We start from the raw sequence: 24,762 nt of genomic DNA, 5'->3' as shown, positions 1-24,762 counted from the left end.
GGGGGTGGTTTATGGTTATGGCCTTGTCAATCAAAGTACTCACTCCACCTCTTCAGCTCTACTCCACTGGCTTCTGAGGCACCTGATAGGCTAAATCCTTAGTGGGTGTGGCCTGTCCTGTATTCTTGGGCGTGTCATACATTGACCTCCCCGATTGCCCGCTGTCTGTTCTCGTGAGAAGGGAGGCGGGGCCACGGCCCATGAAGCTGGAGACTGTGGTTGGCTGGTTCAGTGTGGAGCTCCCTGATAGGTGGCTTGCAATGTCAATCATAATGGGCGTGGCATACTCTGCACCGGAGGCGGGCAGGGGTTGAGCGTAGGCATGGTAGATGTCTGTTGCCATGGGAGCGTCGTAGAGGTTAGGGTCCGTGTAGCCGGGGTCAGAACCTTCCTCTGGCTTGAAAGTTGACCTCTGACCTAGTGATGTCATGACACCGCTGACCAGGGGCTGGGCATACTCTAATGGAAGAGAGGATGTGTTCAACATACAAACAACTGTGGGGCCGTGTCTGAATAACCATACCTGCGAACTAAATAGTATGCATTTTAACTAAATAGTATGCATTTTAAGTATTCAAAAATAGAAAGGTTTATAGTATGTGAAATGTCAAGGATGCTTTAAATGCCAGGATGTTATACAAATTTTCTTCTAGGAAAAGTCAGTGTGGACTTTGAGGAAGAGAAGAGTCTTTCCAGACTCGTGTGTCTGACAACAGCTGATAAGAAGATAAGGGGACGTTCTGCACCCAAATCAACACAATTATGCATTAGATTACACATTTTCAGGAGCCTTGTATGTTGTTTACTGCGTTCGTTTTTAATAAGTAGTACAGTGCCTTGCGAAAGTATTCGGCCCCCTTGAACTTTGCGATGTTTTGCCACATTTCATGCTTCAAACATAAAGATATAAAACTGTATTTTTTTGTGAAGAATCAACAAGAAGTGGGACACAATCATGAAGTGGAACGACCTTTATTGGATATTTCAAACTTTTTTAACAAATTATTCAGCCCCTTTACTTTCAGTGCAGCAAACTCTCTCCAGAAGTTCAGTGAGGATCTCTGAATGATCTAATGTTGACCTAAATGACTAATGATGATAAATACAATCCACCTGTGTGTAATCAAGTCTCCGTATAAATGCACCTGCACTGTGATAGTCTCAGAGGTCCGTTAAAAGCGCAGAGAGCATCATGAAGAACAAGGAACACACCAGGCAGGTCCGAGATACTGTTGTGAAGAAGTTTAAAGCCGGATTTGGATACAAAAATATTTCCCAAGCTTTAAACATCCCAAGGAGCACTGTGCAAGTGATAATATTGAAATGGAAGGACTATCAGACCACTGCAAATCTACCAAGACCTGGCCGTCCCTCTAAACTTTCAGCTCATACAAGGAGAAGACTGATCAGAGATGTAGCCAAGAGGCCCATGATCACTCTGGATGAACTGCAGAGATCTACAGCTGAGGTGGGAGACTCTGTCCATAGGACAACAATCAGTCGTATATTGCACAAATCTGGCCTTTATGGAAGAGTGGCAAGAAGAAAGCCATTTCTTAAAGATATCCATAAAAAGTGTCGTTTAAAGTTTGCCACAAGCCACCTGGGAGACACACCAAACATGTGGAAGAAGGTGCTCTGGTCAGATGAAACCAAAATTGAACTTTTTTGCAACAATGCAAAACGTTATGTTTGGCGTAAAAGCAACACAGCTCATCACCCTGAACACATCATCCCCACTGTCAAACATGGTGATGGCAGCATCATGGTTTGGGCCTGCTTTTCTTCAGCAGGGACAGGGAAGATGGTTAAAATTGATGGGAAGATGGATGGAGCCAAATACAGGACCATTCTGGAAGAAAACCTGATGGAGTCTGCAAAAGACCTGAGACTGGGACGGAGATTTGTCTTCCAACAAGACAATGATCCAAAACATAAAGCAAAATCTACAATGGAATGGTTCAGAAATAAACATATCCAAATGGCCAAGTCAAAGTCCAGACCTGAATCCAATCGAGAATCTGTGGAAAGAACTGAAAACTGCTGTTCACAAATGCTCTCCATCCAACCTCACTGAGCTCGAGCTGTTTTGCAAGGAGGAATGGGAAAAAATGTCAGTCTCTCGATGTGCAAAACTGATAGAGACATACCCCAAGCGACTTACAGCTGTAATCGCAGCAAAAGGTGGCGCTACAAAGTATTAACTTAAGGGGGCTGAATAATTTTGCACGCCCAATTTTTCAGTTTTTGATTTGTTAAAAAAGTTTGAAATATCCAATAAATGTCGTTCCACTTCATGATTGTGTCCCACTTGTTGTTGATTCTTCACAAAAATAGTGGTGTTTGAATACCCATACTAACATACTGTCTACAACATATTTAATGAGTATATACTACATACCATTAGTTAATTTTAGTATACTGTAAACGAACGGTATCATTTCAGTTGAGTATACTAGAGGTACGCTTGTCTAGCGGAAGTTGATGCTATTGCTAGCTTGTTAGCATAACAAATTACTATCTCGTCATTTTACGACTTCGGGTGTGTTCGTAAATTCAATCTGGAGTCCCAGAGTGCGCTCTGAGCGTTTGTAAATTCACAACGTTGTCAGTTCTTAAATTCAAAGTTTCTCTCTTGGAGTGTTCAGAGAGTACAGTGGACGCTCTGGCCGAGGAGCAGGGTTGATCCGAGCGTTCTGACCATCATCACAATGGCAGTCAAGCACCCAAGCTAACTGGCTAGCTACTTCCAGACACAAATGAGAGAACACCTCACTCTAACCATTTTATCTGCCCTGGCAGAGCTGGTTAGGCTGTTTTCATGTTATTCAGTGCGTTGGTGACTGTAACTGTGCTGCTGGCAACAATTTTAATTATGTGTTTTTGCCAACGTTTACCGACACCGGTCATATTCAACTGGTGTTGATCGTTTGTAAATTCATCAGTTATTCTGTGCTCAGGCGAGTCTGAAATCGGAGTAGATAGCCAGAGCGTATTTATGTCCATTGAGAATGCACAATGACTACACCAATTTGCTAAGAATGACGTGAATAATAAAGTCAATAAACAGTAGTTAGTTGGATAGCATATAGTTAATATACTGGCAAGTTTGATGTATTAGTACCCAACTAACATTAGGTACCTAGCTAACATAGGTATCTACTACTGTCGTGATATGCGGTTCAGAAGGATAGCATAGCCAACAAATTGTCAGCCAACATAACGTGTAGCGTAACTTATTTGAAAAGTCCATTTTATTACATTGCTCAACATTGTCATAATTAGTTAAAGCAATTAATTTGTATCCACTCTTGTCGGACTTCGGCTGAATATTTTCTTAAAATCTGAAAACGTTGTGAAGCCAGGGCCATTTTCTGAAGAATTGCATTATGGGCCCTAAAAGCATGGCAATAGTGTCCACTGATTGTATACCTTGTAGGTAGTATGGCATACTAACTATATCCATACTATGACTAATAAGCATAATATATACTCGATTTACATCACAAATAGTATGGTTAGTGCGGTTACTATGAGTATTCGAACACAGCTTAAGTCTTTTTAGTAAGTAGTAGGCAAGACAGATTTGGGACACGGCCTGTGTGTGTACCTGCGGGTTCGGCCCGTAGTCTGGGGGTGTTCCCTCTCACTCTGAGCCGGCCCACCTCACTGCTGCTGTAGCGGACTGACTCCTCCCCCTCCGCCATCTTGGATGGCAGGAACTGCTTCATACTCTTCCACCAGTCTGGACAGAGACACACGCAATAAACATCTAAACACACACACACACACATACTGAGAGTGTTGTGTTTACCTGTACGGTCCCAGTGAGACAGGTCATAAGCTCCCTCTGAACTATTCTTCCTGAGGAGAAAGACGAAACAGAAAGAAATGTAACATGCTGACCACACCGTAAGCATTGCAAAATAAATGTACACTGTTAATGCACTGCAAGTCTCGCCTCTCCCATCTCCTCATTGGTTTTTAGGAGCATATACCCACGTGGGTGATTGAAAGAAACTGAGGTCCACACTCCAGGGCAGTTGGTAGTGGTAAAGCACCTTAAAGTTGGTTGCCAACAACCATATAAAGTCCACAGAAGAAGAAAACTGAAGGAGGGATTACTAGAAACGAACTAGGCTTCCCCTTTTATCTGTGGATTCATTGTTGGAGTAGAGAACACACAATTGTGTGAATCAAAATGGGTCAAAATTCTACAAAGATCCAAAAAAAAAAGACTGTGCATTTCAGTAAAAATTACAACCCAAATGTTTATATCACAGGACAAATTAGCTAGCAACAGCATGTGTTTTGTCCTGACCTCAAATTAATATAGTTGGTTCAAAGTGTGTTTTCACACATCAACCTGCGTGTCCTGATCGTGTCTAGTGAGGATGGACAAACTCAACTTGCGTGTCCTGATCGTGTCTAGTGAGGATGGACAAACTCAACCTGCGTGTCCTGATCGTGTCTAGTGAGGATGGACAAACTCAACCTGCGTGTCCTGATCGTGTCTAGTGAGGATGGACAAACTCAACATGCGGGCAATGGCGCACGCACGTGCCCGGCCTAGTCAGCATGTAAGTGTGGTAGTTTGTTGGGAGTTACTGAGTGGATATCTGTTTAGTTGTTACTAGTTATAGTTCATCCTCACCTGTTCTTCCAGTGCCAGGCACAGACCGTGGTCAAGATGAGGGTGGTCAGAATCATGACCAACACCGGCACCAACATCGTTGCAAACGCCATGTCTACGACCACAACACAACCAGTGTGAACCAACCACAATCAACAACACAACTAGACATGGACTCTTTTCCCTTTCTCCTCTCGCTCACCGTTGATGGTGCATGGAGGCATGGTGGTGTTTCTGATGTCAGGGGTGTGGGTGGTCTGGCCGTACATTGGGGGGGTGTCTGTGGCCACTGAGGGAGGGGGAGGCCGAGCGGGGTGGTATATCCGGGGCCTCGCTGTCCAATGGAAGAAGAGACAGAACGGTTAGGATCACATGACTCCAATAGAGTAGACTAATCTTTGTTATTCATTTTGCAGCACTTATAAAACACAATGAACACATGACAAATATAAGTTCCTACCAATGATCCTGCTACTTAGTTTAACAATGTTACCCAGCCTGTGCTTACACTTTAAGTTTATAACAGCAGATCATATTGAATGTTCAAATGGATTATATATATTATCTGTAAAAGATGGTCATCAGCGTCCTATCCACCCTGAAACAGTTTCCTCAGGAAGAACAGGCTCTTATTTCCCTTTGTTCAGATAGCATCCACATTGGCCTCCATAGGATCCCTCAACTCCAATAGCTAGGTTGCCATCCAATGAACACGGTGCATAAAGATGTCGTCATATGACGTCATTGTTTTAGCACTATCCACAGAGTTATTAAACTACAGTGCGCGACATGGTTCAATGCACTGTTAATCAGCACAATCAAATGTTGGGTTTCTTCAAATTGCTGGCTTCTTAGAGCTAAAATTGAGATCATGTATACTGTGCTAACGAAGAGCAATGTACAATACGGCGAACTTAGCAAACAAGGTATTTGTGCTATGTACAATGGTATTTGTGGTAAGTACATGGTATTTGTGCTATGTACAATGGTATTTGTGGTAAGTACATGGTATTTGTGCTATGTACAATTGTATTTGTGGTACGTACATGGTATTTGTGGTACGTACATGGTATTTGTGGTACGTACATGGTATTTGTGGTAAGTACAGTGGGGCAAAAAAGTATACGTTTGGAGTGTGACTGTTTGAGGTTGTGGACAGGTGTCTTTTATACTGATAACAAGTTCAAACAGGTGCCATTAATACAGGTAACGAGTGGAGGACAGAGGAGCCTCTTAAAGAAGTTACAGGTCTGTGAGAGCCAGAAATCTTGCTTGTTTGTAGGTGACCAAATACTTATTTTCCACCATAATTTGCTAATAAATTCATTAAAAATCCTACATTGTGATTTTCTCATTTTGTCTGTCATAGTTGAAGTGTACCTATGATGAAAATTACAGGCCTCTCATCTTTTTAAGTGGGAGAACTTGCACAATTGGTGACTGACTAAATAGTTTTTTGCCCCACTGTACATGGTATTTGTGGTACGTACATGGTGTTGGTGGTACGTACATGGTATTTGTGGTCCGTACATGGTACATTGGGCTGCCATCTTTATGCACCTCTCCACTATTGGCAACAGATTTATATGCGAATATTCTAAAAGATAAAAATCAGTGAGTGATGATGTAGTGCACACACTTCAGTTTACATGTACTGATTAAACATGTAAAGTTCAATGTGTTTCCATCACATTGTCAACTCTACCGAGAGTTAGACTGTTGTGTTAAATAACCAAATGTACCTACTCTGGTCAAGGCACATGTGCTCTAGCCAACAGCTGGCAGATTATGAGGGTAGTCTGTGAGGGTAGGCTATTAGGGTAGGCTAGTCTACATGATGACATTATGGATAAGAGCCAGAATATTCTTATTTGTCAAATGACTGTTGAGCGTCGATCATCATGTCACCAGAATCAGACCCTCAATATTTATTGGAAAGGAGCATCAAGATCACCACCCTGTGAAGTTCATCATGAGTTATATCATCTGTAGCCTAATAACATGCATGGTTTCCCGAGTCATAGTGGGAGGACCACACACACCGTGTCATCGCGTGACTTCAAGTTTACTTCAATATGATAATTATGGTTATTATATCAATATTTGCGCATAAAGACATTTCTGTAATGAATACTCAGGGAGAAAAAGGTGTAGATTCACACGCAGAGTGCGGCAGGTGTTTATTGCACCTTCACAGAAGGTCATAAACAGGTAGGCAAACAGGCAGGTGAATCAACTAGGACTGAAGGCTATAACTGGTTCTCACAAACGGGCTAGGGAAAGGCTGAGTAGAGTCAAAACGAACAATACCTCACAAAGGCACAAACAGAATGAACTGAACTAAATAAGGAGCTGATGAGACCAGGTGAGTAACTAACACAGGTGAAATCAATGAACAAGAATTAGACAGGGCTACGTTCAAGAACACAACAAAACAGAACACAAGGTTGACTAAGAAAATAAATACAGAACCTTACAATTTCTCACATAATTAATTTTACCGACACAAAAAGATCCCACCAGGTCGAATGAACAAATTAACTGTTGACATTTAGAAAATTGTACCGAAACGTCCTGCTCCTATCACAGCTCCCATGAATGTTTTCATAAGGTATGACCTTACCCGCATAAAAACTGGATGGAAACGTGGTTAGTGACACACAATGGTAAAATAATTGAAATTCACTGATTGGCTACAAAGTCAAAACATCTGCATGTGATTGGCTGGTTTGGTTACCTTGATGGAACTGGCATCCGAGCAGCTCAAACTTGAGGGCAATTCGCTGGTGCCACTGGGTGGGGCTTATCCTCACATACCGCGCCTCGATTGGTGGGATGAAGTTATTGCGCACCTCCTGGAGGTAATTGGTGTTCCCTTTAAAAATCTATCAGGAAACAGAAACAGACTTCTGTAGCAATAGCTAATGGGGTTCCTAATAATATACTACACTGAAGCTATGTTTCCAAATTATATATCTCATGTTATCTTGCCTGTGCTTACTGCCAACAGGTCTACCGTATTGTACATTTTATGTATGGTGTATAACAAATGTTTGATTGCTGCCTTCTTGGGACAAGTCTCTTGTAAAATAGATTTTCAATAGTATAAGGATAAAAAAACCTGATTACAGAGCCTGACCAGCACAAGCACTCAATCAATCTCCATCCATCTTTAATGAGCTGCTGTCCTGACTGAGTCTGACTGACCACAGCACTTAACAACCACAGTCAGCTCTCATGTTTCCTGCCATAAACAACCACAATCAATTACTGATGCCATAGAAACAAATGACTCCATCTTGCACTCCCGTATTTTGTCTAAAGAGGCTTTCTCTCTCCTTAAAGGTCATGAACAGTCAAAATCATGTTTTCCATGAAATTTGATATTTGAAGGAAACGGGATCAAAGTATGACGACCAAAGTATGAAAAATTACTTGCTTCTACAATGATAAAGTTTATCACAAAGTTACTGGTCCTCTCCTCCATGTCAAATACTTGGATTAATGATTAAGGGGACACCTTAAACTCTCATTTTAATACACCAAAGGTAACATGATATTCTCTAACCTCTAACCTTAAATAAGTACTGCCTTGTAACCAACATTGGAGAAGGCGTTTCCAGACGGGCGTGGTTTATATAGCTAGATAGCTACTCTACTGGTGCTAAAATACTTAAATGTTTCCCCTTTAATCTGTGCCTGGTGCTATCTAGTTACTGGCTAGCTAGGTCTTAATCTGTGTATGGTGCTAGCTAGTTACTGGCTAGCAAGGTCTTAATCTGTACCTGGTGCTAGCTAGTTATTGGCTAGCTAGGTCTTAATCTGTGCCTGGTGCTAGCTAGTTATTGGCTAGCTAGGTCTTCATCTGTGTCTGGTGTTAGCTAGTTACTGGCTAGCTAGGTCTTAATCTGTGTCTGGTGCTAGCTAGTTACTGGCTAGCTAGGTTTTCAGTCAGCATGGAATAAAAGGGGGGGGAAGGGTCCATCAATACTCCCACCAAGTTGTCAACACATCCGTCAGTGCTGAACCGCATCACAAGAGAATAAAAACTACATCATTGATGCAATTTCAATGTTGTTTGAGTTGCTTTGTGTATTACTAAACTAGCTTGAGATTATTTTTCTGCAACACTGCTCACTGCATCCAAGTTGCTTGACATAGGCGTTGCAAAGAGCTGTCAGTCAAGGCCAGCTCATGAATATAAACTCCCCGCCCACTTAGCCTGTCGTTTCAAACATCCTGGTAGTTAGCCATGGGGGAAAAAGTACTTTTCAAAATGACTATTCAGGACCTTTAAGGTTATTGATGAGAGGGATATTTTCATCACCTTGTCCTGGGTAGCATCTGCCTCCCGATAGATGTTCCAGTGCTGTCCGTCATTGCTGTAGAGGACCCGATAGGCTGACACGTAGAACTGGTACTCCAGGAGGGAGGAGCCTGTAGTGGTGATGCCTGTGATCCTCTTCTCCTTCTTCAGATCCACCTGTAGCCACTGCTGCTGGTTGCTGTGAGCCGACGCCCAGGGAAGCCCCGCCCCATTAAGGCGGGCCCCGGTTGGGCCCCACTCACTGGGTTTGCCAATCACGTCACTCCATTCCCACACCGAGGAAGCAAAGAGCTGGGAGTCCCTAACAATTCCCGATTCTAGACCTAGTGTCCCATAGCAACCTGAGAGAGAGAGAAACTGTGAGTCTGTATTAAAGTGGGAGGACACATGGCTGTTTTGGATATTGTAGAAGTGATTGTGGTGGCAGGTGTAGTTGAAAAGGATACAGAAGCATGTGTGGCTATGGTGGTTGTGGTATTATGGTCTGTTTTTGTATATTGTAGCTGATTGAACTCACCACTGGTCTTGAAAGTGAAGAGGCTGTTGGACAAGGGACCACTGGAGAGAGATCGACATAATGATGAAGAGAGATGGAAAGGGAAGAGAATGCAGATGTATTCTCCCAGACAGACAGGAGTACTTACACAGTGGAGGAGACGTTGTTAGCCAGCGAGCCATCGTAGTGAGGGATGCCCTTACTGTTGACCACACTGATCTGACCGCCCACAGAGTTAGACACCACACCTGCATGGATGGCTGCTAGACACACTGGAGACGACTGAGGGAGGGGAAGGAGATATTGATTATGATCCATTCATGACTGTTTGGAAGATGTACATTTAGATGTATGACCATCTTCATAAAATGACTGCTATGTCAATTGAATCCCTGCTGTTGCAGAGAAGGGGTTAGAACAGGAAGAGAGAGAGATGGCGAGAGAGGTAGATACGAGAGTGAAAGAGGTAGAGAGAAAGGAGAGAGAAGGGTGGACAGAGAGGAAGGGAGCAGTGTGTCGGTGGTTGTGATTATTCCACTGTCAGCTGAGAGGCCATATATCCCAGTGAGGGACAGCAATGGGTTGGATAAAGTTTCAGTGAGATAGATCACAGAGGACAGCTCTCAGCCCACAGCCCCACAGATAACAGGAGATAAGTCAGCATGATGACATCACTTCCTGGCAGGGGGAACACTGAGTGGCATGAAGAAAAGAACGCTGATCCAAGGTCTGTTTCAACTCTTTAGAAATGCTTCCTTCCCTCCTTCCGTCAATTCATCTTATATTAAAATCACTGAAAAAAGTTGGATTGTTGAAACTCTTTCCTTATTTCTCTTTAGTAAACCCTTAGCATTCCAGTAACTGACTCAGTAATTTACTGACATCATAAAATGGATCCATTCATGCATATATTAGCAAAACACACACACATGCACGCACACACACTAGTGAACACACAATTAGTGAGACCAGTTCCCAGCAGTGGGCAGCTAGCTGGGTGAGTGAAGTGGGAAGTGGGATGGTTTTATACACACACTGTCAGATGATAAAGACACACACACACAAACTGACTTTAACCAAATAGTTGAGGCACCCACAACACTTGCCCTCTCAGCTCTAAAACATCCCAGGAACATACACCACATCCGAAGCAGCACCCCACCAAACCACTAACACAAACACACTGCACTAAACCACCCCACCCAGCCACTCGGAGCACAGACCACTTACACACACACACAATACATACACACGCACATAAAGACACACACACACACAAACACTCCCTCATTACAACACATCATAAACCAACCCAAAGGGGTAGAACTAGAGAGGGACAAATTCTGACTGAGAAAGTTGACAGAGTGTGACCAAGTAAAGGAGAGGTGCAAAGATAGAGGGACTGGGTGAGGTGCACTGACCCCCCCCCCCTGTGACTTGAGGTGTGATCTAGAGGTCTCCATGGGTCCAAAAAGTTGGACTCGTTCTAAAATGAATCCGTGGCTTTCCCACCCGGCCCGATATTACAGACTACAAAGTGAAGCACAGCCGAGAGCTGCCCAGTGACACAAGCCTACCAGACTAGCTAAATAACTTCTATGCTCGCTTCGAGGCAAGTAACACTGAAACATGCACAAGAGCATCAGCTGTTCCGGACGACTGTGTGATTACTCTCTCTGCAGCCGATGTGAGTAAGACCTTTAAACAGGTCAACATTCTGACGGATTGGCAAGTGCGCTGACAAACTGGCAAGTGTCTTCACTGACATTTTCATCCTCTCCCTGACTGAGTCTGTAAAATCAACATGTTTCAAGACCACCATAGTCCCTGTGCCCAAGAATGCCAAAGTAACCTGCCTAAATGACTACAGACTGTAGCAATCACATCTGTAGCCATGAAGCGCTTTGAAAGGCTGGTCATGGCTCACATCAACATCATTATCCCAGAAACCCTAGACCTACTCCGATTTGCATACCGCACTCCACACTGCTCTTTCACACCTGGACAAAAGGAACACCTATGTGAGAATACTATTCATTGACTACAGCTCAGCATTCAACACCATAGTGCCCTCAAAGCTCATCACTAAGCTAAGGACCCTGGGACTAAACACCTCCCTCTGCAACTGGATCCTGGACTTCCTGACGGGTCACCCCCAGGTGGTGAGGGTAGGTAACAACACATCTGCCACGCTGATCCTCAACACGGGGGCCCCCTCAGGTGTGCGTGCTCAGTCCCCTCCTGTACTCCCTGTTCACTCATGACTGCACGGCCAGGCACGAATCCAACACCATCATTAAGTTTGCCGATGACACAACAGTTGCCCGATCACCAACAACGACGAGACAGCCTATAGGGAGGAGGTCAGAGACCTGACCGTGTGGCGCAAGGACAACAACCTCTCCCTCAACGTGACCAAGACAAAGGAGATGATTGCGGGTTAAAGGAAAAGGAGGACCGAGCACGCCCCCATTCCCCCATTGACGGGGCTGTAGTGGAGCAGGTTGAGAGCTTCAAGTTCCTTGGCGTCCAAGCACACCAAGACAGTCGTGAAGAGGGCACGACAAAGCCTATTCCCCCTCAGGAGACTGAGAAGATTTGGTATGGGTCCTCAGATCCTCAAAAGGTTCTACAGCTGCACCATCGAGAGCATCCTGACGGGTTGCATCACTGCCTGGAATGGCAACTGCTCAGCCTCTGACCGCAAGGCACTACAGAGGGTAGTGTGTATGGCCCAGTACATCACCGGGCCAAGCTTCCTGCCATCCAGGACCTCTATACCAGGCGGTGTCAGAGGAAGGCCCTAAAAATTGTCAAAGGCTCCAGCCACCCAGGTCTTTGTTCCCAACAGGCTTCTGAACAGCTTGTACCCCCAAGCCATAAGACTCCTGAACATTTAATAAAATGGCTACCCGGACTATTTGCATTGCCTCACCTCCCCCTTCTATGCTGCTGCTACTGCTCTCTGTTATTATCTATGCATATTCACTGTAAAAACTCTACCTACATGTACATATAACCTCAATTACCTCGACTAACCGGTGTCCCTGCACATTGACTCTGTACCGGTACCCCCTGTATATAGCCTCGCTATTGTTATTTTACTGCTGCTCTTTAATTATTTGTTACTTTTATTTCTTAATTTTTTTTTGGCATTTTCTTAAAACTGCATGTTTATTGATGTATTATACTAAGTTAAAATCAGTGTTCATTCAGTATTCAGTAAAAGAAATCGACGATTAATCGGTATCGGCTTTTTTTTAGGTCCTCCAATAATTGGTATCGGCGTTGAAAAATCATAATCGGTTGACCTCTAATATGGATAAATACATATTCTAAAAAAAAAACAGAGAACCGTTCCGAATGGACCCGAGGACAGTCAGACCCGTTCCGAAAAAGACTGTGGAAAAGAGACCCAAACAGTCTGTTTATAGTCAGTCTGTCTATTGTTTAATTAGTTTTTTTTACTTTCCTAAAACAGTAATTGTCTACCTCACGGTTCAGCTGTCAGAGATTTGAGGGCTAAATGCACACATATAGGCACAGGCCTAGGTGTCCACTGTATAATATTCATATAAAAATATATATATTAAAGGAGACAAGCTTAGGCCTAGTCCTAGAGAGACCGAGAGAAAGACAGAGATATGCCTGCACCAGGTTCCCGACATCGACATGGATTTCTGTCATCTCTGCCAAAGGTGCTTCAACAAAGTACTGAGTAAAGGGTCTGAATAATTATGTAAATGTGATATTTACGTTATTTTTTTTTTTTTTGACATTTGCTAAAATTTCTAAAAACCTGTTTTTGCTTTGTCATTATGGGGTATTGTGTGTAGATTGATGAGGAATAAAACAACATTTTAGAATAAGGCTGTAACATAACAAAAAGTCAAGAGGTCTGAATACTTTCCAAAGGCACTGTATATCAGACCTGACTAAGACCCGGAGAAAAGTCTGAATTTAGGACCCGGACCCGCTCTGGTCCCAGGTCGGATCTCATGGTTTTGTGCCGGTTGGACCTGTAAAGAGCTCTAGTCTGGTCCAATGAGCAACACTCCATGGCAACTAATGTCAGATTGACTCTAGGTGTAATGGTTGTAACCCCTTCCATCTCTGTTTGGCTGAACATGGAAAACCAGGGATCCTTTTCTGCCATGTAATCTACAACACTGCCTACACAAGCTCACAAACACCACCAGTCAAAACAGACACACACACATACACACACCACAAGCTCACAAACACCACCAGTCACAACACACACACCACCATTCACAAACAAACACACACCAGTCCGCTCAGCACCTTTCTCCAGCTGGGCTGAATTAGCCGTGAATTGACCGTTCCTTCGGCCAAACAATTAGCTCACCTCCCTACAACCCCTTTCCCTCCCCTGTGCTTTGGAGACACACACACACACACACACCCTTCCGCTCTACCGTGCCTCTGAGCCACCCCTGGGCCTCCCCTCATCAATAACACCCTCAATCTAGCCCTCCCTCCCTTCCTTCCCAACCCCATGGGCCCTCTGACCCACCCAGGTATGAGGTCATCAGCCAGAGACTACCTCAGCCCCAATGACCTCAGAAACAGTCGGGGCATTGTGAGGTCATCAGCCTGGGACGTGCCTACATACCGCTGAGAGAGAGGCCCTGTTTACATAGTCCTTAGAGAGAGAGAGAGAGAGAGAGAGAGAGAGAGAGAGAGAGAGAGAGAGAGAGAGAGAGAGAGAGAGAGAGAGAGAGAGAGAGAGAGAGAGAGGAGACAGAGAGAGAGATAGAGAGAGAGAAAAGAGACAGGATGAAAGTTGGGAAGAGAGAGAGTAAACCGATAGAAAGAGAGAGTAAAAGAGATATAGGACAAGAAAGAGAAGGGAACATGACCATGAAGTGAGTCATGGCTCTGTGGCCAGTTAGTTCCTGTGGGGTAGAGGTGCTGGTGGGTACAGAGGGATCAGCAGGATAGACAGACTTGGTGTGTGTGTGGGGGGTGGAAGGGTGTGCACACCACAATGACTGGGACACGCAGACTGCCACACACACACAGACATACACTGGCGCCTGTACACACATGCAGGCCCACAGACACACACTCACACAGGCACCTAGATGTACGCATGCAAACACACACACACACACCCACCCTTATCTGTGTAATGTGCATATACTCACATCTCTGTAGCCGTGGGGTATGGTCCCAGAGATCTCCCCAACAGACGTCAGGCATCCTGCTGGACAGTATCTAGTGAACTCTGCCTCAGTGAAGTGGATTCCTTTGTCTAGACAGGTGATCAGATCTACAAAGACATACACACAGATCACATTAACTGAGCTCTCACTCTGTACTACACCCTGTCTAGGTACACACACACACACACAAGTGCAACAGATACACACGGACAGACACATATGGACACACAAGTACGCACGGACACACACACACTAAGGGGATAACATTCTAGACAAACACTGAGGGGATGACCACAAGGTTAGAAAACCCATCCATTCACTGAGGGTGACAAATGGAAAACTCCCCCGCCTGACCATGCTACGGTATGGTTTGACCACACTGGACTGTGGGGGATATTGGTCATGTCTGGTCTGGTCATGACCACATGATCAAGTAGTGATTCAACCTGATGTGTAACCAAAGCAACAACCAGTCACCAAAGACAGCATTGGTTCTGACGATCGTCGGATGTGGCAGGGATTGCAAACTATCACGGATTCAAAGGGAAATCCAGACGCGAGTTGCCCAGTGATGTGAGCCTACCAGACAAGCTAAATGCCTTCTATGCCCAATGCCTTCTACGCTCACTTCGAGGCAAGTAACACTGAACCATGCATGAGAGCACCAGCTGTTCTGGACGACTGTGTGAACTTGCTCTCCGTAGCCAATGTGTGTAGGACCTTTAAACAGGTTAACATTCACAAGGCCAGGGGGCCAGACGGATTACGAGGACAGGTACTCCGAGCATACGCTGACCAGGTGGAAATTGTTTTCAATTACATTTTCAACCTCTCCCTGACCCAGTCTGTAATATCTACATGTTTCAAGCAGTGCACGAGAACACCAAGGCAACCTGTCTAAATGACTATTGCCTCGTAGAACTCACATCTGCAGCCATGAAATGATTTTAAAAGGCTGGTCATGGCACACATTACCACCATCATCCCAGACACACTGGAAACACTCCAATTCGTTTACCGCCCCAACAGATCCACAGATGACGCAATCTCTATTACACTCCACACTGCCCTATCCCACCTGGACAAGAGGAACACCTATGTGACAATGCTGTTAATTGACTACAGTTCAGTGTTCAACACCATAGTGCCCTCAAATGTCATGACTAAGCTCAGGACCCTCAGTATATATATACACCTGTTCTGAAAGCCCCCCCGAGTCTGCAACACCACCATGAAGACCAAAGAGCTCTCCAAATAGGTCAGGGACAAAGTTGTGGAGAAAAATTCAGAAACTTTGAACATCCCACGGAGCACCATTGAATCCATATTTTAAAAATGTAAGAATATGGCACCACAACAAACCTGCAAAGAGAGGGCCGCCCACCAAAACTCACGGACCAGGCAAGGAGGGCATTAATCAGAGAGGCAACAAAGTGACCAAAGATAACCCTGAAGGAGCTACAAAGCTCCACAGCAGAGATTGGAGTATCTGCCATAGGTGTAACGCTAGTCGTCGGTGGAAGGAAGAGTGGACCAAAGCGCAGCGTGGAAAATGTTCATGATATTTATTTACAAAAAACACTCAAACAAAAATAACAAATCCTAAAACAAAAGCGAACAGTTCCGTCAGGCACAGACACTAAACAGAAAATAACACCCCACAAAACCCAAACGGAAAATCACAACTTATATATGATCCCCAATCAGAGACAACGATAGACAGCTGCCTCTGATTGGGAACCACACTCAAAAAAAAACAAAGAAATAGAAAACATAGATTGTCCCACCCGAGTCACACCCTGACCTAGCCAAACATAGAGAATAAATAAGGATCTCTAAGGTCAGGACGTGACAATAGGACCACTTTAAGCCATACACTCCACAGAGCTGGGCTTTACGGAAGAGTGGCCAGAAAAAAAAGATTTTGCTTAAAGAAAAAAATAAGCAAACATCTTTGGTGTTCGCCAAAAAGAATGTGGAAGACTCCCCAAACATATGGAAGAAGGTACTCTGGTCAGATGAGACTAAAATTGAGCATTTTTGCCATCAAGGAAAACGCTATGTCCAGCGCAAACCCAACATCTCCCATCACCCCGAGAATACCATCCCCACAGTGAAGCACGGTGGTGGCAACATCATGCTTTGGGGATGTTTTTCCATCGGCAGGGACTGAGAAACTGAGAACTGGGACAGAGGTTCACCTTCCATCAGGACAATGCATACTGCATACTGCTAAAGCAACACTTGAGAGGTTTAAGGGGAAACATTTAAATGTCTTGGAATGGCCTACTCAAAGCCCAGACCTCAATCCAATTGAGAATCTGTGGTATGAATTAAAGATTGCTGTACACCAGAACCCATCCAACTAAACGATATCATAACCGCCATCGATAAAAGACAGTACTGTGCAGCCGTCTTCATCGACCTGGCCAAGGCTTTCGACTCTGTCAATCACTGTATTCTTATCGGCAGACTCAGTAGCATCAGTTTTTCTAATGACTGCCTTGCCTGGTTCACCAACTACTTTGCAGACAGAGTTCAGTGTGTCAAATCGGAGGGCATGTTGTCTGGTTCTCTGGCAGTCTCTATGGGGGTGCCACAGGGTTCAATTCTCGGGCCGACTCTTTTCTCTGTATATATCAATGATGTTGCTCTTGCTGCGGGCGATTCCCTGATCCACCTCTACGCAGACGACACCATTCTGTATACTTCTGGCCCTTCCTTGGACACTGTTCTATCTAACCTCCAAACGAGCTTCAATGCCATACAACACTCCTTCCGTGGCCTCCAACTGCTAGTAAAACCAAATGCATGCTTTTCAACCGTTCGCTGCCTGCACCCGCACGCCCGACTAGCATCACTACCCTGGATGGTTCCGACCTAGAATATGTGGACTGTAGCCAACCCCCAATAAGTACCTAGGTGTCTGGCTAGACTGTAAACTCTCCTTCCAGACTCATATCAAACATCTCCAATCTAAAATCAAATCTAGTCGGCTTTCTATTCCGCAACAAAGCCTCCTTCACTCACGCCGCCAAACTTACCCTAGTAAAACTGACTATCCTACCGATCCTCAACTTCGGCGATGTCATCTACAAAATAGCTTCCAATACTCTACTCAGCAAACTGGATGCAGTTTATCACAGTGCCATCCGTTTTGTTACTAAAGCACCTTATACCACCCACCACTGTGACCTGTATGCTCTAGTCGGCTGGCCCTCGCTACATATTCGTCGCCAGACCCACTGGCTCCAGGTCATCTACAAGTCCATGCTAGGTAAAGCTCCGCCTTATCTCAGTTCACTGGTCACGATGGCAACACCCACCCGTAGCACGCGCTCCAGCAGGTGTATCTCACTGATCATCCCTAAAGCCAACACCTCATTTGGCCGCCTTTACTTCCAGTTCTCTGCTGCCTGTGACTGGAACGAATTGCAAAAATCGCTGAAGTTGGAGACTTTTATCTCCCTCACCAACTTCAAACATCTGCTATCTGAGCAGCTAACCGATCGCTGCAGCGGTAAATAGCCCGCCCAATTTACCTACCTCATCCCCATACTGTTTATATTTATTTACTTTTCTGCTCTTTTGCACACCAGTATCTCTACCTGCACATGACCATCTGATAATTTATCATTCCAGTGTTAATCTGCAAAATTGTAATTATCCGCCTACCTCCTCATGCCTTTTGCACACAATGTATATAGACTCTTTTTTTATTTTTTCTACTGTGTTATTGACTTGTTTATTGTTTACTCCATGTGTAACTCTGTGTTGTCTGTTTACACTGCTATGCTTTATCCTGGCCAGGTCGCAGTTGTAAATGAGAACTTGTTCTCAACTAGCCTACCTGGTTAAATAAAGGTGTTCTCAACTAGCCTACCTGGTTAAATAAAGGTGTTCTCAACTAGCCTACATGGTTAAATAAAGGTGAAATATATATATATATTTTTTTAAACTTCAAGGAGCTGGAGCAGTTTTGCCTTGAAGAATGGGCTGTGCCAAGCTTATAGAGACATACTCCAAGAGACTCGCAGCTGTAATTGCTGCAAAAGGTGGCTCTACAAAGTATTGACTTTGGGGGGGTGAATAGTTATGCACGCTCAAGTTCAGTTTTTTTGTCTTATTTCGTGTTTGTTTCACACAAACAAATACTTAGCATCTTCAAAGTGGTAGGCATGTTGTATAAATCAAATGATCCAAAACCCCCCAAAAACTATTTTAATTCTAGGTTGTAAGGGAACCAAATAGGAACAATTCCAGGGGGGGTGAATACTTTGGCAAGCCACTGTATCTCCATTGCCTCGTACCCCTGCACATCAACTCAGTACTGCTACCCCGTGTATATACTGTAGCCATGTTATCATTACTCTTTGTGTATTTATTCCTTGTGTTATTATTATTATTATTTTTCACATTTTCTCTCTGCATTGTTGGGAAGGGCCCTTCAGTAAGCATTTCACTGTTACAAGGCATTTGACAAATACAATTTGATTTAGATCAGAGTGGCTGTTCAAACTGCTAACCACCATCCCATCACACACACACACCCCTCACCCTCTAAAAACAGATGAGTCCCTTTCTTGATTCAAATCAAATCAAATGTTATTTGTCACATGTGTCGAATACAACACTTACAGTGAAATGCTTATTTACAAGCCCTTAACCAACAATGTAGTTTTAAGAAAATACATAAAAAAGCAAGAGATAAACATAACAAATAATTAAAGAGCAGCAGTAAAATATCAATAGCGGGTCTATATACAGGGGGTACCGGTATAGAGGGGGCTATATACAGGGGGTACCGGTACAGAGGGGGCTATATACAGGGGGTACCGGTACAGAGTCAAATGATATATATATTTTTTGCTTTGCTTGCCTTTCCTATACTGGTGATCCAGCATGCAGGCCCAGGAATTGTGAAGGCTGGGACAGACCGGTAGGTTTGTCAAGCATCTGCCGGACTTAAATGTAGATGGATGGGTGTTACACCGGAACTAGTACACTACTACTGGGGAGTATGGGGACATCATTAAGTGTGACACAAGATGTACCATGTATGAAATGATAATGGCAAAATAAACATTGGACATTTACACCGACAGTAACGTTGTCAGACTCCCTTATTTCGCCCACGCACCTCTGATCAAAGTGCCACTCGTAATTTGCAAACCGAGTGAAACTGCAAACCGATTCAACATGTAAAAGCGGTCGAAAATTACTTCCAACAGTCGGTTGGTCGCTTAGATGGCTATTCTAGGTAGATAGGCTTGGCCTGCCCTGCTAGGTGGCTCTGCTAAACCAAGAGGATGATGAGTAGGCCAGGTCTACATTAGCTCAGTACTGCCTGTATACTGGAGCTCACAGTGATGTTGTCTCAATATAACACTCTCTGATGTGCGAATGAGCAATAACAAATGAATCTGTCTTTCACCCCATGTTTTTCTGTCTCTTCAGTAATTTGATATCCTTCTTTCAGAGTATAGGAATAAAAACTTGGGCAGGATCAATCTCCAACTCCCCTCCCCCTCTCTCTCTTTCTCCCTCTCTTCTTTGTCTCTTCAATTCAAATGGACTCCTCCCTTCTCCCACCTTTCTCTCTGTCTCCCTTATCTCCATCACCCTGCTTCCCCCTTTAGTCTCCTCCATCTTCCTTTCCTGTCAATCCCCTCTATCTCTCCTTCTCATCTGTCTCTTCGCTCCCCACAGTACTCCAGGGAGACTGGTGATGTAGACAGACTCCTGACGCAACAGAAGTGTGATCACACACGCTGGATCTGCACTGCCCTAATGGCTCTCAGTACACACACACACACACGCACACACGCACACACACGCACACACACCAGCTCTTCTAGTCTGCAGAGATGGACAGCTCTTTGGAGTGATGTGTGACAAAGCCCAGACACACAGAGATAAGGTAGGATTAATCTAAGGGTTCTGGATCAAATCAAAATCAAATGTTTGTCACATGCGCTGAATACAACAGGTGAAATGCTTACTAAAAATCCCTTTTAACTCTATTATCCTTCAACTGCATTGTTGGTTAAGAAAATATTTACTAAATAAACTAAAGTAAAAAAAGAAAAAAAAAAGTAACAAAATAAAATAACAATAATGAGCCTATACACAGGGGATACCGGTAACGAGTCAATATGCTGGGATCCAGGTTAGTTGAGGGGGGTCAATGCAAATAGTCCATGTGATTAATTGTTCAGCAGTCTTATGGCTTGGCGGTATAAGCTGTTAAGGAGCCTTTTGGACCTAGACTTGGTGCTTCGGTACCACTTGCTGTGCGGTAGCAGAGAAAACAGGAGTCTATGCCAATTTTGTGGGCCTTCCTCTGACACCGCCTAGTATATAGGTCCCAGTATGTAGGTCTAGCGCACTACCCTCTGTAGCACCTTACGGTCCGATGCCGAGCAGTTGCCATACCAGGCGGTGATGCAACCGGTCAGGACGCTCTCGATGGTGCAGCTGTATAACCTTTTGAGGATCTGGGGACCAATGAAAAATCTTTTCAGTCTCCTAAAGGGGAAAAGGTGTTGTCGTGCCCTCTTCATGACTTTGTTGGTGTGTTTGGACCATGATAGTTTGTTGGTGATGTGGACACACACACTGTTCCTGGCACTCTCACTGTAATGCACACACACTGTTGGAACTGTGCAACACAAACAGAGAGATAAGAAAGTGCTCTGCACAAAATGGTACAAAGCGCTAGAACTACAACAGCAGTGCACAAGTTATGTCTAGTGTTTATATGTGCATGTGTGCGTGTCTGTTCAGAGGTGAGTTAACAGCACAACCCATCATTAAGTTTGTGATACCATCCGATTGAGCTTGTAGATAAGGCGACTTTTAAAGGCAATGTTACCGCGTTCGCAGGAGATTGCATTCAAGGTAACAATGCCAATGTCGGCTCAATTGGAAATTCCCTTTAAATGTCAAGCGTACAGTGCATTCGGAAAGTATTCAGACCACTTGACTTTTTCCACAGTTTGTTACATTACAGCCTTATTCTAAAACTGATTAAATCCTTTTTTTTCTTCTCATCAATCTACACACAATACACCATAAGGACAAAGCAGATTAATAATAAAAAGTAAAATAAAAACACATTTACAGAATTCAGACCCTTTACTCAGTACTTTGTTGAAGCACCTTTGACAGCAATTACAGTCTCAAGTCTTTTTGGGTATGATGCTACAAGATTGGTACACCTGTATTTGGGGAGATTTTCCCATTCTTCTCGGCAGATCCTCTCAAACTCTATCAGGTTGCTGCACAGCTATTTTCAGGTCTCTCCAGAGATGTTCAATCAAGGACATTCAGAGACTTGTCCCGAAGCCACTCCTGCATTGTCTTGGCTGTGTGCTTAGCGTTGTTGTCCTGTTGGGACGGTAACCCTTCGCCCCCAGTCTGAGGTCCTGGGTGCTCTGGAGCAGGTTTTCATCAACGATTTCTCTCTGTACTTTCCTCCGTTCATCTTTGCCTCAATCCTGACTAGTCTCCCAGTCCCTAACACTGAAAAACATCCCCATGATGCTGCATTCTTCACCGTAGGGATGGTGCCAGGTTTCCTCCAGACGTGACGCTTGGCATTCAACCAAAGAGTTCCATATTGGTTTCATCAGACCAGAGAATCTTGTTTCTCATGGTCTGAGAGTCTTTAGGGGCCTTTTGGCAAACTCCAAGCGGGCTGTCATGTGCCTTTTACTGAGGAGTGGCTTCCGTTTGGCCACACTACCATAAAGGCCCAATTTGTGGAGTGCTGCAGAGATGGTTGTCCTTCTGGAAGGTTATCCAATCTCCACAGAGAAACTGTAGAGCTCTGTCAGAGTGACAATCAGGTTCTTGGTCATCTCCCTGACCAAGGCCCTTCTGCCCTGATTGCTCAGTTTGGCCGGGCGGCCAGCTCTAGGAAGAGTCTTGGGGGTTCCAAACTTCTTCCATTCAAGAATGATAGAGGCCACTGGTACCCTTCCCCAGATCTGTGCCTCAACACATTCCTGTCTGAGCTCTACAGACAATTCCTTCGACCTCACGGCTTGGTTTTTGCTCTGACATGCACTGTCAACAGTGGGACCTTATGTAGACAGGTGTGTGCCTTTCCAAATGATGTCCAATCAATTAAATTGACCACAGGTGGACTCCAATCAAGTTGTAGAATCATCTCAAGGATAACCAATGGAAACAGGATGCATCTGAGCTCAATTTTGAGTCTCATAGCAAAGGGGCTGAATACTTATGTAAATAAGGTATGTGATGGAAGATGTTGGTGCTTTTTCATTCATACATTTCTGTGTTCTCGGTTTGTGCTTTTCTATAAACCAATGTGTGTTCATGCAAATTACTGATTGAACGAATCCTCACTATCAGTGTCTACAATTTGGCAGTACACCCAGAACCTTGTTTAGGGAAAGGGATATCTCAGTTTCAAGGTCTCAGCTTAGAGAGAAGCCCTGTGAGGTATTGGTCTGTCACATGCATGACCCAGTATTGGTCGGTCACTTGAATGAAGCAAACGTTAATGATTAATTAATTATGAACAAGCTAAATCATGGAAATATGACTTGTCTGCAGTATATAGAAGAACTAAACAGGACTGTCTCGTTAGAGCGCCTGACAGACAGACATTCACTAAGTTTGTTGGAACCTCTCCAGTACGCTGACAATAAACAATGATTAATTTAAGATTGACTTTGAGTGTCATGCTGTAAGAATTTCCACAACAGGTATTTCTGTTTTTGATTTTGTATAAATTTGCCAACATTTCTAACGTCCTATTTTCACTTTGTGATTATGGGGTAGTGTGTGTAGATTGTTGAGGGCATTTTTTGATTTAATCCATTTTAGAGCGAGGCTGTAACGTAACAAAATGTGGAAAAGGTCAAGGGCTCTGAATACTGTAGCTGGGTTTTATTGAATCCCGGCCTAAGCCTCCCTGTCCTTCCATCTGCCCTCTACCGAAACTATCCAGTAACTTCCTTCTCTATTCACCTCCTCATCTCTCACTATGCCACATCTTTACCTTCTCTCTGTTAGTCACACACTCATATAAAGACACACACACACACACACACACACACACACACACACACACACGATGCTCACACAGAGCTGAACTTCAGAATTAAAAACACACACATGTTGATTTATTATCCTTGTGAGGACCAAACAATTGATTCCCATTCAAAATCCTATTTTCCCTAAACCTAACCCTTAACCTAAGCTTAACTCCTAACCCTAACTCCTATGCATAAAATAGCCCTGTACCTTGTGGCGAAATGTCCCCACGTGTCTGAATGTTCCTTATTTTACTATCCTTATAAGGACTTCTGGTCCTCACAAGGATAGTAAAACCAAAAATGCAGTAACACACGCACAGCTATATGTAGAGGTAAATGCCAGCCAGCTGTGTAACACTCCATGTTACAGCAGATCACTTTCCTCACGTTTCCCTGCAACTGAATTCACTCCATATATCTCCCACTCACTGACAGAAGGAGAGCAGCAGGAGACACCACTTACAGATGCCAGTCACTGTAATAGATGTAAAATAGTTATTTCTCCATTAAGGAAGAGGTGGAAGGATGAAAAGGAAGACAGAGTAGAGGAGTAAAGGGAAAAGAGACGGAGAAGAGAAGCATCTTTAATATGACTCAAAAGAGACCCCTAATCATGCAAACACATACACACACACTGTTACCTAGGCAACTCTCTTAGTCATGGGGGCACAACGTTACTGTAAAACAATATTTTGTGATCTCAACTAAGAGTCAACACAGCCTATGATTGGGCCCTTAGTGACATTGTTATATCTGAAAGTTTAGGCACCAGCAGCAGCTCAGACCCTGCCCCCTAACTTTTAACCCCTGGTACCTGCGTGTTCTGTGGTGGAGTAGGCCAGGGAGAAGCCCCGCCCACTTTGGTGGGTCCCACTCATGAACTGGACGGTGACCTGGTTCCCACTGGACAGGATGAGATCAGGAACATTCAGGCCCAGACCACAGAACTTCACTAGAGGAGGAGAGGGTCAGTTCAATAGCATAGAACACACTAGTTCCATTATCCTACCTCGGCAGTACAACTTCATCTTGTACTCTGAACTAGAGGT

At 44.1% G+C, this 24,762-nt stretch overlaps 1 protein-coding gene across 3 annotated transcripts in view; it reads right to left on the bottom strand.

Moving 5' to 3' along the window:
- The window catches only part of LOC110520514 (discoidin, CUB and LCCL domain containing 2), a 35,294-nt gene that overhangs the window by 1,549 nt on the left and 8,983 nt on the right, over nucleotides 1-24,762 (bottom strand). Inside the window, exons 3-13 of one of the 3 annotated variants that reach the window (XM_021597893.2) lie at nucleotides 24,528-24,665; nucleotides 14,628-14,752; nucleotides 9,605-9,738; nucleotides 9,478-9,518; nucleotides 8,961-9,301; nucleotides 7,371-7,518; nucleotides 4,836-4,967; nucleotides 4,655-4,748; nucleotides 3,815-3,864; nucleotides 3,611-3,745; nucleotides 9-459 (exon numbers count right to left, since the gene is read on the bottom strand). In XM_021597893.2, the coding sequence (XP_021453568.2) occupies nucleotides 59-459; nucleotides 3,611-3,745; nucleotides 3,815-3,864; nucleotides 4,655-4,748; nucleotides 4,836-4,967; nucleotides 7,371-7,518; nucleotides 8,961-9,301; nucleotides 9,478-9,518; nucleotides 9,605-9,738; nucleotides 14,628-14,752; nucleotides 24,528-24,665 (1,739 nt within the window). In that variant the 3' untranslated portion in view covers nucleotides 9-58. Of the gene's footprint in view, nucleotides 1-5; nucleotides 460-3,610; nucleotides 3,865-4,654; nucleotides 4,749-4,835; nucleotides 4,968-7,370; nucleotides 7,519-8,960; nucleotides 9,302-9,477; nucleotides 9,519-9,604; nucleotides 9,739-14,627; nucleotides 14,753-24,527; nucleotides 24,666-24,762 lie in introns of all 3 variants that reach the window. The other 2 variants (XM_036975068.1, XM_036975069.1) reach the window with 2 other exon arrangements.

Source organism: Oncorhynchus mykiss, chromosome 3, assembly GCF_013265735.2.
Source record: "Oncorhynchus mykiss isolate Arlee chromosome 3, USDA_OmykA_1.1, whole genome shotgun sequence".
NCBI lineage: Eukaryota > Metazoa > Chordata > Actinopteri > Salmoniformes > Salmonidae > Oncorhynchus > Oncorhynchus mykiss.
Note: the sequence above shows the minus strand (reverse complement) of the source record. Positions and strands in the feature narration are given on the sequence as shown.